Raw genomic sequence first — 17,957 nt, forward strand, 5'->3', positions numbered from 1 at the left:
GTAAGGCGTGTATGAAGTTATGTTGGTAAACATGTACATTAAGCACCATTTTTCGTTTGTTTCCTATTCGTCGTGAGGCGCTCGGATGCAGAAACGTTGTAAACATGGAGCAGGAACGGTGTGTGACGTTAAGTCAGAGCACGTGCGAAGATATAAATAGGGGCCTGAAACTGAAAATTAAGTATAGTGAATGGAAGAGGAATGCGAAGAAACACAAACGGAATTCAGGGCAACCATAATTGGCCCACAATAGCAAACCAGTACCTGGAAAAATCCCTGCTGAACTGGTGGGTGCATAAAAGTTGTATACCAATCTAACACAATATTTCTGTGAAATGGGAAATTCCATACGTTATTCGCAAACATTATATTGTAATGCACTGTCATAGCATTTACCTTTGACATTAATGTGGTCAACTATACTTATCATTATGTCGTGCTCCCTTTGTAGATTGCTACCTGCAAACAAGAATTCTATGCTTTAGACTATAATGCACAAACCAGACATTTGGCTTCGTCGTGCATTGAAATAGTAGACATCAAACGTAGGGAGACTGAGGAGACCATTTCGCGCAGACACTGCACATTCAAGTACTTTTTAAGAAAAGGAGCAGAAAAAATTCAGGTATGTCAAAAAACGTTATGCATGGTATATAGGATTACAGCTAGACGTGTACAAATGCTCCAATGGAAGATGAAATGTGGCGTGCCGTTAGAAGACAGAAGGGGTAAGCATGTGAATCGTCCAAATAAGCTGCAGGACAGCTTGAAGGACGTGATAAGAAACCACATTGAGAAGCTACCAAAACAAGAAAGCCACTACTCAAGACATAAGAACGAAAAGCTCTGCCTGAGATACGATTTTAATATTTCTAAACTTTGCCGACTCTTTAAAGTAGATAATCCGACAGTACAGTACAGTGAAAGAGCTTACAGAGGTATTTTCAGGGGACGATATAATTTTCGCTTTGGAGTACCACGTTCGGATTCATGTGGGTATTGTGACAGACTGTTCCTGCAGTTAGTTAACAGTAAAACTGAAACAAAGAAAATCGACGGAGGAAGCAAACTGCACCATTTACATGCGGAAGCAGCGTATTCAATGCTCGAGAAAGATACAGCAAAAGCTAACGCAAACGAGACATATGTTGTGATATTCACAGACCCTCCAACAGGTGGTGTATTGTCCTACCCTTACCCATTCTGCGGTTTTCTATCAACGTCGGCTGTCAACATACAATCAGGCAATACATAACGTTGGTGACAATAAGGTGTGGATGTACGTAAGCGGGGATCCGCGGAAATTACTTCGTGCCTTCTGAAGTACGTAACATCTACATTTTCAGTACTAAACCCGTGTGATGAAAGAACTTTAGTGGTGTGGTCAAATCGATGTACAGGACAGAACAATAACTGGAAACTTGTTTTGTATCAATATTTTTTGAACATGAAGTATGTCACCTCTGTGGAGCTAATGTTTCTTATCACAGGACACAGCTTTTTGCCTTGTGACAGGGATTTCGCATTAATTGAGAGAAATAAGAAGAACAAATCTGTGCTTGAACCATTTGAATGGGAGCAGGTAACAGCTACTGCACGACCAATCAACTCGTTTCTGGTTTGTTACATGGAGCAGGACGATTTTATTGATTTAAGCGGCATTGACAAGCACGTCCGCAAATATCCAAAATGCAGAATAACGGATTATGTTTGGATGAATGTATCTTCAGATTCCCCAACAGTACTTCAGTGGTACAACAGCCGTAACTACTTGCAGCCTTGGTACTCAGCAAACTTAAGCAAAACGCTCCAGGGGTAAAAATAGTATTACAGTTCCGCCGGTGGTGTTTAGCTTGAATGACCTACCTAAACTTTATGGTGAGCCATTGCCAGTCTCTGCGAAAAAGAAAGCTAATCTGCTAGACATGTGTAGATATATTCCTGAAAAATACCGAGAGTATTATGAGAACCTAAAGATAAATTAAAGTGACAGTGTCATGGTCGGTCACGCAAAACGTACCTTTGCAACAATATGTCTTGTGTGCAGGGAATAATCGTGTAACACAGTGGGAACTATTAATAATGTTTCGTCTAAACTGCGTGTGCAGTATCGATTCTGTTTCGTTATATTCTTGTGAAATTGAAATGTAAACGTTTATCACTGCAAGCCCTTCTTTTGTAACAATATTCCCACCTTCAATCAAACACCCAGGAGTTCCGACATTGTATAATGCAAATTGTATTTACGCCTAATCAGAATAAAACCAATAAACAGTATTAGAGGTTAAGGGGGGTAGGACGTCAAACAGACCGACTTGGATTTTTCCACTATCTATACTTTTACAAACAAATTCATAAAACGTTGTCAGCATCACCAGGAAGGATTTAGGATTCACACTCATTGCAGTGGAAGTTCGAAAATATAACAAAATAATTTTTTTACGTGTGAAGTTTCATCACTTTTTCACTTACTAATGACTGCATTTGTTGCTGTAGGTGCACTTTTCTTCATAAGTTAGAGAGATTCTTCGATGAATTTTGCACAGCATACATACCATACTTACAGGTGTATGAAACTCTAGAATTTATTTAATTTATGAAAAAACGAATGATCTGTTGTATTTTAAACTTCATGTTTAGAAAAAACACAAATTTTGTAGTTAATTACCTCAATTTTTACCACAGTTTTTAATGGATTTGGAAAATTCTAGAGTTTCATTCACCTTGAAGTATGGTTTGTATGCTGTGCAAAATTCATCGAACCATCTCTCTTCCTTATGAAGAAAAGTGTACCTATAGCAACAAATGCTGCCATCAGTAAGTGAAAAAAATGATGAAATTTTACATGTAAAAAAATTACTTCATTATGTTTTCGAACTTCCACTGCTATGAGAGTGAATTCTGAATCCTTCTTGGTCATGCTGACAAAGTTTTATGAATTTGTAAAAGTATTGACAGTGGAAATTAAAATGTCCTGTGGTGCCTCTCCTGCTCCAAGTCGGCCCGTTTGACGTCCTACCCCCCTTAAATAATATCAGTGGTATAAACTTTGTAACCCACAGAAGTGTGCTACTGTCGTTAGATTTACAACGTTTTTGCATGGATGCCGGGCGAAAATCTGTAATATCTTGCTTTTCAGGTCACGTGCTGCCACAACTTGTACACATTAATCAGTAATGGACTCATTTCAAGTGACGGTGAATGCTATTTCTGCCGTTCGTAAACCTGTTGCATAGGTAGCACTGTTGTGAGTTACTCGTCGACTAAGCAGTTTAACTGGTTTTGTAGCCTCACGTTGTGCTCACCATTGGTTGCCTCTCGTCCCGGCCCGTTACCATAAGCACCCAATATTTTAATTTGCATGGTACACAGTACGTGGTGCACCGAATGCCATAAACATTATTGGCCTTTGCGACCTAGCACTCAAGCGATTCCTTGTGAGAACAAAAGGAGGCGTTCACTGGGGTATGCTGACGAACCTCTGAACATCATGTACATATGATGATCTGTTTTACCAGAGGTGGTCGTTATACTGAGAAGGTGACTACATAATTCTCCAAGCATCCATTGTTCCAAGACTACAGATATGTCACTTACCGCACAAACAATAGATATTGCAGCAGTTAACTGTTTCATATCTCGAAGAACTGACACCGATTACATGAAGTATACGCGACGAGAAAATGTCGATGACGTGATGTTGAAATGAAAAACTAGTGTTGTTACTGTAGTCTCAGTTTCAAATATGCTGAAAGTTGCAGACACAAAAGGCACAGTCGATACTTTCACTCTCTTCCAATGAGTTTGCACTGCCAAGCTACCTGATGATGACCTGAGAGAATTGTTCAAATTTGAGACTGCACACTTTCCAATGCATCTATTCACTGAACATGCAGCATCTGTGTATAGGTAAATGGCTTCTACATAACGTTCGATGGCGTACAACTACAAATGCTACATTCCGGTCAGTGTGTAACATCTATGAGGGTTGGGCAAAACTATGGAGACACTGTGAAAAGTGCAAGCTTGACTGTATATGCAGATGGTGGCCAAGCCTGTGAAATGCCTTGAAAAGGTTGCAAGTGTCAGTCTCAGTCAGAATACTGTTCTGTGTAGTTGATGGTGCATATGTCAGAGTTAAGTGACTTTGAACACAGGCAAATTGTTGGTGCTCAGATGGTGGGTCTTCTGTAACCAAGGTGGTTGAAGTGTTTAGGTGTTTCAGGAGGCACTGTGTTAAAGATTTATACATCATAAAGGGAAAAACATTGTCCACTGAGTCACAACATGGACAAAAGAGTATGCAGAGTGGCGTGTGCCATAGGATGTAAGGGGGGTGAAGGAGATGAAAAAAATTGACAACCTTTTTCAGTTTTTCAGCTCTCCTAAGTTAGCGCAGAATACTCGGGGTTGCAACTTTGATTCCACAGCACAGACCACAAAAATCCGACACACTACAAGTTCGTAAAAAAATCTGGACCTTTCATAAAGAACCTGCAGACTGGACTATTAGGGCTATGAAGGACAACAGGTGAATAGGAAATAGTTAAGGTGAATAACACAGAAGTGCACAGAAGTGTATCAGGGATACAGGGTGGGGAGGGGGGGGGGGGGGGGGGGGGGATGGCTCTGCGCACTATGGGACGTAACTTCTGAGGTCATCAGTCCCCTAGAACTTAGAACTAATTAAACCTAACTAACATAAGATAAGGACACCACACACATCCATGCCCGAGGCAGGATTCGAACCTGCGACTGTAGCGGTCGCGTGTTTCCCGACTGTAGCGCCTAGAACCGCTCGGCCACCCCGGCCGGCGAGATACAGTCAGAAACAGGTGTTACAGAAGGGGAAAAAATTAAATCACTGATCACAGTGAATACCAATGAGGAGAAAAGCAAAGGTGGAGGAAATGAAAAATTAATGAAGAGGAAGGAATGTTTGCTTCTGACAGACTCGCATCCTTCTGCTTTTCAATCTTCTATTCACATTCCAACAGACAAGTAGGCCTATACATTTTATGTAAAGCTGTTATTTTTTTTACATTAAATGCAGTCACTGGGATAAAATAGCCATAACAAAGTATCACACTATTAGTAATCAATATTACTCTACACTTTATTCCAGCAGTCAACAATCTATATTTAAAATCTTTGCGAAGCAATATTCTGTACACACTCAAATAGGTTTAAGTTCTTCCACATACTTCAGTACAATGGAACCAGACAAACAGAAGAGGAATTTTATGTTTATGCACGACACTTGCAAACAGGATGAATATTTAAGTATAAGCCGAGCGCTTTATTTACACATTACAAATGCACAAAGTTATAACTCAAAGACATGCAATACCCTATGCTGTCAAAAGCATTAGTTAAATCAGTGCAAAATATTAAAGAAACAAAATGAGAACAGCACAACCTTTTATACAACTTTCCAATTGAACGGTTGCATTATACTTTTTACATTTTTATGAAACCACGTAATTGTGTTAACTGGTGAAGAGCAGGAAAAGTTTTTCTTTATCTGCTACAAAACTATGCCCAATCCTCTCCTATTTACAAAAGTGACATCAGGCCTGCATGCATGCTGAAGAACAGACTGTAGGAAAAACTAAAACACATAACCCAAAACCCTGCATGAAAATTATGCATTCCAGTTACGAAGCACACGGGTTACACCTTTTGTTATTCACACAACACATACAATATCAAAGTGTTTGCTGGGGGCAAAAAGAAATTACAATTGAAGAAAATGAGTCTCCTCTGTTGTCCTGAGGTAGGCTGTCAGAAAAATAAACAGTCTTTTCTCAATGACCATGTGACAGGAGACATTACAGCCTAAAAAAAAAGAGAGGCTCGAGAAGAAATAAACCGGTGTATAAACTTATGTCTTGAATAACAACATCCGATACCAAAATTCTCAATATGTGGCTAGATTTTTTTAGAGAACTTAAGCCTTTTTGAGACAAACAGGTAAGATTATAAAACTGTCTCGTGCCTTTTTTCCCTAAATGATGCAATAGCTCTTCCTATACACTTTCCTGGGGCATACTGATATTTGTGACATGAACAGTTAAGGCATTTATCAGTTAAGGACTCATCACAATAGTTTTCACAACAGGTAGGTTTCTTCCTCCTCTGTAATGTATATCTATTGGTAACTTCATTTCAAATGTCAGCATTTTTTGTTATGTTTGACTGTGATTATTATGAGTATCAACTGAAAATATAAACTGGTTTAACGAGTCACATTTAGTGTATTATAGTTTCTATTAGATGTCTGCGAGGGTAATGACTTCGTTAGATGAATTTGCACCGATATGCCGTGGGTGTATTGTATGCATGATTTTTGGTTAACCTGTTGCACAGCCTTTCTGTGGAGGTCGTAGCCTGCAACATATCTGTGCCATATTAACTGACGTAACTGCACCTGATGATGGAAGCCTGTTTCTTTGAAATGTGTAATGTTAAATATATTATATGTGAGTGGTTACAAAAATTTGTATTTTCAATTGACGAACTTCCTTTTGCCAAAATTAATATTCCGTGGAAAACTTCAGTATATCCAAATATTTGTTGCAAGTGATTTTGTTTATGTACTAGAATGTTTTAAATGCAACGTTACTCGTTGTTTTTGCAAAGAGTCCACAAACTCCTATTACAATAGATTTTTTTGTACGGAAGTTTCTCAAAGTAACTTAAGGGGGGTAGGACATCAAACGGGTCGACTTGGAGCAGGAGAGGCACCACCAGACATTTTATTTTCTACTGTCTATACTTTTACAAATAAATTCATAAAACTTTGTCAGCACAACCAGGAAGGATTCGGGATTCACACTCGTAGCAGTGGAAGTTCAAAAACATGTAAAAAAATTTATTTTGTTATGTGAAATTTCATCATTTTTTTCGCTTACTATTGGCTGCATTTGTTGCTATAGATACACTTTTCTTCACAAGTAAGAGAGATTCTTTGATGAATTTTGCACAGCGTACAAACCATACTTACAGGTGTATGAAACTCTAGAATTTTCCAAATCTATTAAAAACTGTGGTAAAAATTGAGATAATTAACTACAAAATTTGTGTTTTTTCTAAACATGAAGTTTAAAATACAACAGATCATTCGTTTTTTCATAAATTAAATAAATTCTAGAGTTTCATACACCTGTGAGTATGGTATGTATGTTGTGCAAAATTCATCGAACAGTCTCTCTTACTTATGAAGAAAAGTGTACCTATAGCAACAAATGCTGCCAATAGCAAGTGAAAAAAGATGAAATTTCACATGTAAAAAAACTTATCTTGTTATGTTTTTGAACTTCCACTGCTACGAGTGTGAATCCCGAATCCTTCCTGGTCATGCTGAGAAAGTTTTATGAATCTACTTGTAAAAGTATAGACAGTAGAAAATAAAATGTCTTGTGGTGCCTCTCCTGCTCCACGTCGGTCCATTTGACGTCCTACCGCCTTAATTAAAAATCACAATATTTTTAATAGTTCCTACATGACATGCTAAATGTAAGTAACAAATAGACTTCTGCATAGTACTGGTGACACTGAAAGGAGCAAATAATCAAAAGTTGTCAAGTAGAAAAATTTAAAAATTGTGAATGAGGGTAAGTATCTATTCAGTTACAGTACACTCCGAGTTACACTTTCCACATTTTCTTCCTTCTCAACGATAACTGTTACCGTGTACTGAGATATCGAACGAGAGTACCAGAAGTACCGTGGATGCCCATCCACAGCAGGAACATTGATATGAACAAATCAATCGTGCCTCCAGGAGGGGCAGTGCCACCAGGATGAGGGATGCGCACTTAAGTAACTCCGGATGAGCAGACGTTGTCAGTTGCAAGCTGTCAGTCAGTCTCACTAGGAGGTTAACGCACAACATTTGTTCCGCCTTCAAGTTGTGCGATAGAAACAGTGGCTGATAGATAGACGGTGGTTAGTCTTCAGCAGAAACAGAATAGTGAAAAGAATTGTTGTGTACGGACAGAGACCACCTGCATACAGATTTAACCAAGTACCGCTACTGTCAATTATGAACTGTTCTTCGAACAGTACGTCGAGATAAAATATTAGTTTTCTTCTGACTTTACTTCAGAGACCATTATTTAGTTTGTGTTCAGAGAACTGTTGTCAACGCATCTGCTGCCAAAGCTGAGTAATATATTTTACTATTCAACAATATTATGAAAAGGGGAGTTGCCAGCCTCAACAGATGGAGACTGCGGTCTCCTGTGTGTGTGTGTGTGTGTGTGTGTGTGTGTGTGTGTGTGTGTGTGTGTGTGTGTGTGTGTGGGCGCGCGCGCGCGCGTATGCAAGCGCGCTTGTTATTTCAGCTATTTCCGATAAAGACCTTGTTGCCCGAAAGCTCACTTTCTGACAGTCTTTCTATTGTGCCTACCTGTGACTCAGCATTTCTTCTTCTACAGGCTGAAAAGTTCAAATGGTTCAAATGGCTCTGAGCACTATGGGACTCAACTGCTGAGGTCATTAGTCCCCTAGAACTTAGAACTAGTTAAACCTAACTAACCTAAGGACATCACAAACAGCCATGCCCGAGGCAGGATTCGAACCTGCGACCGTAGCGGTCTTGCGGTTCCAGGCTGCAGCGCCTTTAACGGCACGGCCACTTCGGCCGGCTCTACAGGGTGAAAAGTATTTAAACCGAGAAACTCTGGGAGGTTGTAGGGGACATCAAAACAAATATTTTTCCCTAGCGTCATTTTTTCCTATGAGGATTCCATTGGAGGCTGTATTACGCTCTTCAGTTGTTAGAGGGCGTATTACGCTCTTCAGTTATAGGCAACTGCTGTCCACCAGTGTAGTAGTGCATTGTCTCTGTTTACTAATGGAGCGATACACCTGGAGTGAGTACACTGATATGGTTGGTGCGTACTACGTAGCGCAACATAACGGATGAGTTCCACACTGGGTTTATCAACAACAATATCCTAATCGTCGTATCCCACATCATACGACCTTTGATGCTGTGTACCAAAGTCTGCGTGAGACCGGGTCATTTAGCAGATTATCTAGACAGGGACACTGTCGCACTTTAAGAACGCTGCAATTTGAGGAAGCTGTCTTGCAGCATGTGGCGTGGGATCCTTCAATCAGCACTCGTGCAACTGCACGTAACATGCGGACCAATCAGACAAATGTAAGAACAGTCCTTCGAGAGCAATTGTTACGTCCATTTCACTTACAGCGTGTCCACAATCTAGAAGCAGTTGATTATCCACCCAGAGCTCAGTTTTCGCAGTGGTACCTGGAACAGTGTGAAACGCATCCTACATTTCCATTCTCTGTGTTGTTTACCAATGAAGCAACGTTCTGGCGTGATGGAGTTTTCAACATGCACAATTTGCATGTTTGAAGTGAGGATAACCCACATTTTTTGAAAATCTACTGTAATTGAAATTGGGTTGTGTCAACGTGTGGTCTCTTGGTCATAGAAAAATGGAAAAGTGTTTGTTGGTTTAATTAATTTGCCGCCAGAGAAATCTTCCTCTACCGGTTTAAATACTCCTTGTAGGAAAAAATGACATTAGGGGAAAATATTTGTTTTGATGTCCCCTACAACCCCCCAGAGTTTGTCGGTTTAAATACTTTACACCCTGTATATTATGCGTAGTTGCAACCCACCTGGATTTTCTGTTGTTTGGTATTTCACTATTCTGAGTTATTTCACTGTGCACGTGCTACACTTTAACCTATGCATCTGTCCTTCCAGGGCACCTCTATTAGTCTTTTTCAATGGTAGTGAGATTTTCATCAAAGTCGATGCCACCAGTCCACAAAAACTGTACCTATTAAGATCACATTTTATTGCAGTCTAGCAAATTTTAACTGTACATAAGAGCATTTATAACTATTCTCAAGTGATAGGAGTATATTTATTGAAACATAAATAATATTTTTTGGACACAATACGGGTCGATATATACGTCCAAAATACCTACGACCGACTTATCACCAAAGATTCTGAAAAGAACAGGAAGCTAGAGTTGTGCAGAAGACAGGTTACTTACACTGGACTACAGTCCTGAGAGCATACTGCCAAAATGACCACAATGTGCTACAATTCATTAAAGTGTCACCGCCGTTCAATTTGGGCGCCGTGTACGTAAATTGCTAAATACACTGCAATGTCAGACTAAATGTTGAGGATATGGGGAATCTCGTGCAGTGTGCAAAAACAGAAGCAATAATGGTTTAAGCAGAAATAGGGACACCACTAAAACAGCTAAACAGCCTTCACTTCAATTGTTAGGTGGAAATTGATGCATAACTGTGGGTAAAAAGTACACACTCTGGTAATTTAAATTTGTGAATGTAATATGGTACTGGAGAACACAAATTACATTGCTTGCTCCGGAAAAAGAAAGTGAAACCTGTACCCCAACACTGAAATTCTGCAGCTACTGTACAGTAAACGCAACATAATTATTCACAAGTTTTTAGTTTATTGTGAGTAATATCCCAACACTCGACAGGGCTTCACAGCTAGACTAACAGTATAGCAATAGTGACTGCACGATGATTCTGGGTTTTGTTTACATTCTCTTATACGCCTAACAGATTCCGGGTTTTGATTACATTCTCTTATAGGTCTACCTGATTCCTACACCTTCACTCAAAACTTTTATAAAGTTCTCTCTTTTGTCCCCTGAGCTGGTACTAACATGTGATACATACCATTTATGACCCCTGGAATGCCACCAACATGGTAGTTAGAGATAAGTTACAGGATATGTTAACAAAAGCCTGTCGTGCAAATGACCTACAAATGTAAAAATTGTAGACCGAGAAGTACACATCAAACATGCATGTGAGAGTACAAAGTGCACGATTTAAAGTAAAAATGTCAATATTACTACTACAGTACTAATTCTGGACCAAAGTGTGAAGCCAATATGCAAAAAATCTATTGTTTCCTCAGTTATTAAAGTAGCTGTTTGCTATGGCTTGCATATATTTGCAGGACTACAATGATAACTGCCAAAGAAAAATGGGTAATTTCCAAGAACGATTGCCTCTCGAAATCAGGGGGCCAAACGATACATATCAAACGTGCAATCCTAAAAAAGTCAATCACGCAATTCTGGTGGCGGGCATTATTGGTATGTTTAGGGTGGTCACTAAAGCAACGACAAAAGAAGAGCGTTAAAAAGATACTTGTAATTACAACGGAGACAGCTTACCTTATACGTTGTCTGTGTTGTCGTCATTATGAAAGTCCGTGTGATGTGTATGCTAAAGGAACAAGTCCCCTTTTGCCATTAATTTTTGGAGGTGTGTAACATAGAGCAACTAAGGGAATGATGGAAAACAGATAACAGTGACAATCACAAGTAATTGATCATAATGCCCGCCACCAGAGTCGCGTGATCGATTTAGGATCACACGTTCCGTATGTATTGTTTTGACCCCGTGACTTCGGGAGGCAATCATTCTTGGAAATTACCGAAAAACGATTATCTGCTTACTGTTACAGCAGAGACCTACTTTAACTGTTAATTTGCTGGGAGGGTTTTTAATCTTTGAATCTAGATAATCAGGTAACTTGGAAAAGAAGTGTCTGATAAAATATACTTCTAATTTTCTTTTTAGGGATTTCCAGTTTCTTGCCTTATATCTACAAGAAGCTTATTAAAGACCTATGCAGCAGAATATATGAATAGAAAGAGACTTTGAACCCTAAGTATTTGTATCTAGTACTGTAGTTGCAAATGCCATGGTACACTTGAAACTGACTTATTATTAGGCTAGTTGAGATTACAATAAGGACTACACTCACTACGAATGACTTGGCTACATGATTCCAAGAAACTTTCAGGCAACCTTAGCAAGAAGTGCAGTTAAGTACTTGACACAATAAAATTATTGTTTGCTTTTGCAAAATAGAGGGTACCCTGGCTGCCTTTAATTTCACCACATTATCGCAAAAAATTTCATAAGCTAACAGGAAGTAAAATGATGTCAACCAAGCTACAGATTACAGTATCTCATTATAAAATTCAAGAATTGAAAAACTATTGATCTGTTCGTTACAAACACATGGATACATGATTATATGTATGTACATAATATTATGTTATACACTGACTATTTACAGAACATTACATACCATAGTGGCTTATTACAACACATTTTTCCTGCTCTACTACATATGACACCTGTGTTTATATAAATATCTGTCTATGGATTAGAAGTTGACAACCAGAAGAAATGGTTTCAGAATTACATTTACTACCTGTAAAACATTTTACTTGACTGGGCAGGTGATTAGATTTTTTGTGACTGCATACAGAACTCATTTTACTGCCAATAACAGCTGTAGTATTCAAATATTGCTACTGTGAACATTAATTTCTCATCCATCTTTAATTCCAAATTTAATTTGTGAATATGTATACTGTGAAGGTGCAGTTGGAGTATATAACTTATCAGCTTGATAACAGGCCTATATTCAATGAAGACAGGACTTGAGTCTCACAGAAAGTAGATGGCTCCCCTTTTTTTTCTTTTCTTTTTTACGGTTATGAATGTAGTCAAAAAGCAGACACAGTTAAATAGTATGGGAATGCTGTAGTTTTCCCTCAAAATATGGGCTTTCCTGCTGACAACTGTTTTAATTTATACTTAAAAAATTCATTTCTTCTGGATAGCTTTTATTATATAAACAAATAAAAAATGAAACATGAGTAGTGACAGTGACTAATATGTTGATTTGTATTAAATTTAAGGCTCTGTAGCTTTTGTTAAACTGACAGACCAGCATGCAGTCATATACACAAACAAATCATGTATATTTACACACACTGTAAACTGACTCATCATACATCATTAGAGGAATAAATCATATAAATTATATGATTCATAAGTAACTAATAACCATTAGTTTTCAACTCTTGAATTTCTTTAACGAAGTACAATTTCTAACACAGTTTAAGTAATTTCAGTTCCCTTAGGTTATGGATTCTTATTGTGGGTTAATGTGGTGAAATTAAATACATTACCATCTCAGTGGAGAAATAACACAGCCAACCAGTTGCAAATAATTGTTTAATAGTTTTATATAAGTTTCGAAACCTCTAAGCACGACTTCATCAGACTGAAAATTTAAAAGCCGTAAAGTTAAAATGCGAAACGGTAGTAGTTGAAGTTTAGAGCAGACGTGATCAAGTCAAAAATTAAACATATTCCAGCCTTTGATACAGACACCTTGAAAGGAACAGCATCAGACTTAATATATGGCTACTGAAAAACAGCTTTGTTCAAAACTGTATTTATAAAAGCAGCCAACAAAGGCAATATGTAGAGCAGCTAAACAGGTATCTTGAAAGATTTTTAAAAATTATTTTTATGATTTCTAGTGTTTTTAAATCTTGATATATGCTTAACTGACAGTAATCACAAAAATTAGTTTCTTTCGTACCACAGCATTGCACAACAAGAATACAAATATGTCTTACTGAAATAGAATGTTTATGACCAATAATTCTATCAATGAACTCACTCTCCCCCCCCCCCCCCCTCTCTCTCTACCTAGATCTTGAGTTAGGCCTATGCTGCATATCAGTCTGTAACAACGAAAATTTCAGCCACAGACCTTTACAACAAAACTTTGCAAGTATCTCTGTAATCATAATCGGGAAGAAGTTGTAAACAAATAATATCAAATTAGTATAGGCTATCTGGGAATGCAGAATTCTTGCTAATTTCTTTGTGTATTTTTATAACCATTAAGCACAAACAGAATAACACTTTTACGATATTGAAAATGTATTATTAATGACAGAATTTCTTCTACCAAGTAACTACATAAAATTGACATCCGCACATCTTTAGTGTGCAATAATGTAATTAATGCAAAAAACTGTAAACTGATGGTAACAACAACTACCAAAGACTTACATGCACTGCAATATATGAAAGATTTTTTTCTTTCGTGACTGGTTTGTTTTTCCTTCCTAAATGAAAATATTTTAAAGATCTCTCTGGCTTACTCCTAATTTATGGGAGTAATTTCATACACTCTGTGCAAGAATCATTGGCACATCAATTTTAGAACTTATGTAGGCCTATTATTGTTTTGATCTGTTTAACATACTTGAGGGACTCCTCAGTATGGGTCTACAGAACAAGGAGTATATCTAATTTAATCTAAACATGTCAGGCAAATGTATATGCCTACTTTTACTTGCTCCATAAAGCCCTAGATTTGTTCTGACGAAGGAATCGCCGAAGAACAATAATGGCTGAATCTGTCAACACCATAGGAAGCGACAGCAAGGCTTGTCAGAGAGCTAACGCAGTACTTCTACAAATCCGACAAAGATAGTAGATATGGAACAATAAAGAATCGTTGTGGGTAGAAAGTGGCAGCACACGCACTCACCGTTAGAGGACTTGAGGTCTCGGTGGATGAGGGAGACGGGAGCGCCGTTGTGCAGATAGTTCATGCCGCGGGCGATCTGGATGGCCCAGTCGACGAGCACGTCGGGGCGGATCTTGCGGCCTGCCAGTACCCTGTTGAGAGAGCCGCCCCGCGCGTACTCCATCACCAGGCAAAGGTTGGGCAGCTGCAGGCACACGCCCTTCAGTGACACGATGTTTTCGTGCTCCAGAAGCCAGAACAGCTTCGCTTCCTGGCGCACGTTGTCCAGCGTGACGGCGATGTCCTCGTCGGGGTCGTGGCGCGCCGCTTTGACGGCGACCTCCTGGCCGCGCCAGAAGCCGCGGTACACCTTACCAAAGCCGCCCACGCCGATCACCTCCTCCAGCTCCAGCTCGGAAAAGTTGATTTCGACGGGCTGCACAGAGTCGCCGATGACGCTGGCGACGCGCTCCGCTAGCACGCCGCCGTTGTTGGTGACGAAGTTAGCCGGGAAGATCCCCACCTTGTCGCCGATCTTGCCCGTCCACCAGCCCTCGTCACCCGAGATCTTGAAGTCTTTTGACAGCACCTCCACCTGCTCGCCCCGCCGCAGGCTGAGCTCGTCCTCGCCCTGGGCGTCGTAATCGTATAGCGCCGTCCAGAAGGAGTGCGGATCGGCGCCCGAGGAGGTGGAGCTGGCCACCTTGCGCGGCGTCGACGAGCAGCTGCTGCTGTAAGAGGTGGGACCGCCCCCGGGCTTGACGGGGCTGCTGCTGTTGCTGGTCTGTTGCGCGGTGCTCGTCGTGTACACGTCCTCGCGGCCATTGCTACTACAGTACGCCGCCGGTTTGCTGCGTTCCATGGACGTCGTCAATAGCGGAGGCATTCGTCGTCCCCGTTGCCGCCGATCTCACCGTCTTCGCTGATGGTATTATCGACGTAGCTCCCGTGGTCCTCGTCCTCTCCTGTTGCCCTGCCGCGGCACCACTGTGACGCCGTCGCAACAGCCTCCGTGGTTTCCGTCGCCGACCAAAACACACCGGCTCTAGGCACGTCTGCTCCCACTGCACCTTGGTCCGGAGGTGAGCACGGATACGACGAATTCGCACCGCTGAATCTGAACTCGCCGCACGAGTGACACTTCTCGAGCTGGTTTTGCTGCTCACAGTCCACAGAAACAACACCGGCCGCCGCCACCGCCTCCACCACCTCCGCCACCGAAACGACCCAACTGAGAGCTGGCCCACTTCTCATGGCCTACATTCACTGTCGTTGAAGTGAGACCACGGCACACGGAAACGTCACTTTTAGCACCCGCACATCACTACCGGTAACGCGCTTTCCCTCTCGTGAACGCACTCCCCGTGTTTGAGATATCCTACAAAGAAAATCTGCAAATAGAGAGCACTCATAGTAACCTGCTATTAACATCAGCCATGTTGGAAACGTTGACTGATCAGCAAATAGCTAACCACTGACATCAGAGACAGAAGTGCGGAATGTATACGTAGTTCGCGCGCACTGTCCACAGATGTCGCTACCATTCCTCAGATAGTAACGTGTATCTGCGTGCAAAGCTTATCGAAAGTTAACTTCCACAATACTGAAGTTGAACCAGTAATTAGTATATTTATAATTTCGTGATGTTTATGTACTACAGAAACACTTCGCAACACACTGTAGGGAAAGCATTGTGGTATAAAAATAGTTTAATAATGTTATTAAAGAGTACTATTCTAATCAAGTGCTTTGTAGGAAAGCTAATGTGGCTAATTGCTGCAGGTGTTGATAGTTTTAGAGCTAGCGACACTATTGCTTCCTATGTTGAATTAATTATGTTATAAACATGCCTCTAGCTTATCTCAAATGCTATGGAATACTGAGGAGACTTTATAATAAAATCTGTCTGAAACAAAATGAAGTTATACAAGCTCTATTTATTGTTTCGCTTTCACAGTAAAAATTATAGCTGCTCATAGCTTACTACCTAATTTTGTAAACTATACGTCTCGATCAGTATGCTGTGATGGTAGCACGTAATATTTAGTTTAAAACTGACTGTCTCTGGCTGTTCGCTGTATCCCACCTGATGGCAATTAGCTGATATTCGATTCACATCATATATTTACATTCCGACGATCATGTTTTTACAATTGACAATCTACAAACTTTGTTATCAATGCATGGATATGACGATCAAAATAGGGTGTGACAAGCAATAGCATTGGTTGAAATTCACCCACGTGATAATACAGAGTTCAAGATGTCTGCTTGGGGAAGACATCGATTGTTCCATCAGTGTACGGCAGTCTTGAATGTTCCGTGAAATTTGAGTAGCCACAGCATGAAAAATGCCCCAAAAAATGAAAGCGTGTGAATATGGGATCCCAAACGCTTGAAATTCTTCGTCAGGGTGTATGGGCTTCACTTACAGGAGGCTGGTTTTACGATCCACACCAGGATATATTCTGCAATACATTTCATCTTTATGTTTGGTTGTTCCTGCTATGTCTACCATTTACGGTGTACTTGGTGAGTGCTGCTCAGTCATACCATGAATCAGCCTGTCCTTTTCTCGCTGATGGTTTTAAATATGACTAAGTTAGATTGTGACGAATACTAGATTTGAAAGAGGTCAGGCTATTTACCAGAATAGTAAACTGTTTTCTGCAGTTGATTGGTGTTAAACTGTCTTGTGAAAAGCAAATAAGTGTTCTATGGCATATTAGCTCTTTCTGGAAGAAGTGTTTCTGTTTGTGAGCGGTTGTAAGCTTTCGAGTTTTTAGTTTTTGATACGTCGTATCATCTGCAATCTCTGAAGTGTCAGTTTCTTTACAGTTTTTTCCACCTACACTAACGGCATGGGCGGGATATTGCACTGCAATTGCTGCCCTATTTGGTGTGCTGAAAGCAACCAATATGTGGCTTCATCATGTGTATGACACTTCAGAATGTGTGCGTGAAGAAGAGTTCGATGCTCGCGACGGATGTCGACGACATGCAGAGGATGTGACCTTCCGTTCAAGATTGTGAGTGCTGTTATTTTTCTAATGTCAACACTGCGAGTCCCGCTATGAAATAATGTGATTTGACAATCATATTCGAAGACTTAAAGGAATGATTAAATAAGGAAATGTGGTTCTGCCTTGAGCAAAAACAATTTTTTTCCTGTTTTACTACTCATACATGTTTCGGAGAAGTTTCTCCATCGTCAGTGGGTTTTGTTTGTTAGATATAATATTTTAAAGTTGTTAAATAAAAGCGACCGAAGAAGGAAAAACTTCTCCCAGACGTTTATGGGCAGCAAAAAGAGAAAATTATTTGCACAAGCGAGAACCACATTTCCTTTTTACATATTAAGAAGAAAACGCGGACAACAAAAGGAGCTTGGACCACAAAATGATTGTTTTGACAAGTTAACCTGTTCACAAAGTCACCACTCATCAAAATCGTAGGTTGCTATTTGTTTTTCACATAGTAGTGCACATTTTTCTCCAGGGGCTTAGAAACGTGAATTCGAAATGCGTAATATTATGTGATTAATTGTTTTATGTCATGAAGT

At 40.0% G+C, this 17,957-nt stretch overlaps 2 protein-coding genes across 2 annotated transcripts in view; one reads left to right on the forward strand and one right to left on the reverse strand.

The window, feature by feature from the left end:
• LOC124550777 (mitogen-activated protein kinase kinase kinase 10-like) overlaps positions 1-15,834 on the reverse strand; it is a 680,343-nt gene extending 664,509 nt beyond the window's left edge. Inside the window, exon 1 of the mRNA XM_047125500.1 lies at positions 14,417-15,834. Coding sequence (XP_046981456.1) covers positions 14,417-15,281 — 865 coding nt within the window. The 5' untranslated portion in view covers positions 15,282-15,834. The remainder of the gene's footprint in view (positions 1-14,416) is intronic.
• Positions 15,835-16,664: 830 nt separating this feature from the next.
• Positions 16,665-17,957, forward strand: part of LOC124551265 (pecanex-like protein 1) — a 292,683-nt gene continuing 291,390 nt past the window's right edge. Inside the window, exons 1-2 of the mRNA XM_047126263.1 lie at positions 16,665-16,927; positions 17,234-17,424. Coding sequence (XP_046982219.1) covers positions 16,775-16,927; positions 17,234-17,424 — 344 coding nt within the window. The 5' untranslated portion in view covers positions 16,665-16,774. The remainder of the gene's footprint in view (positions 16,928-17,233; positions 17,425-17,957) is intronic.

Source organism: Schistocerca americana, chromosome 9 (genome assembly GCF_021461395.2).
Source record: "Schistocerca americana isolate TAMUIC-IGC-003095 chromosome 9, iqSchAmer2.1, whole genome shotgun sequence".
Classification (NCBI taxonomy): domain Eukaryota; kingdom Metazoa; phylum Arthropoda; class Insecta; order Orthoptera; family Acrididae; genus Schistocerca; species Schistocerca americana.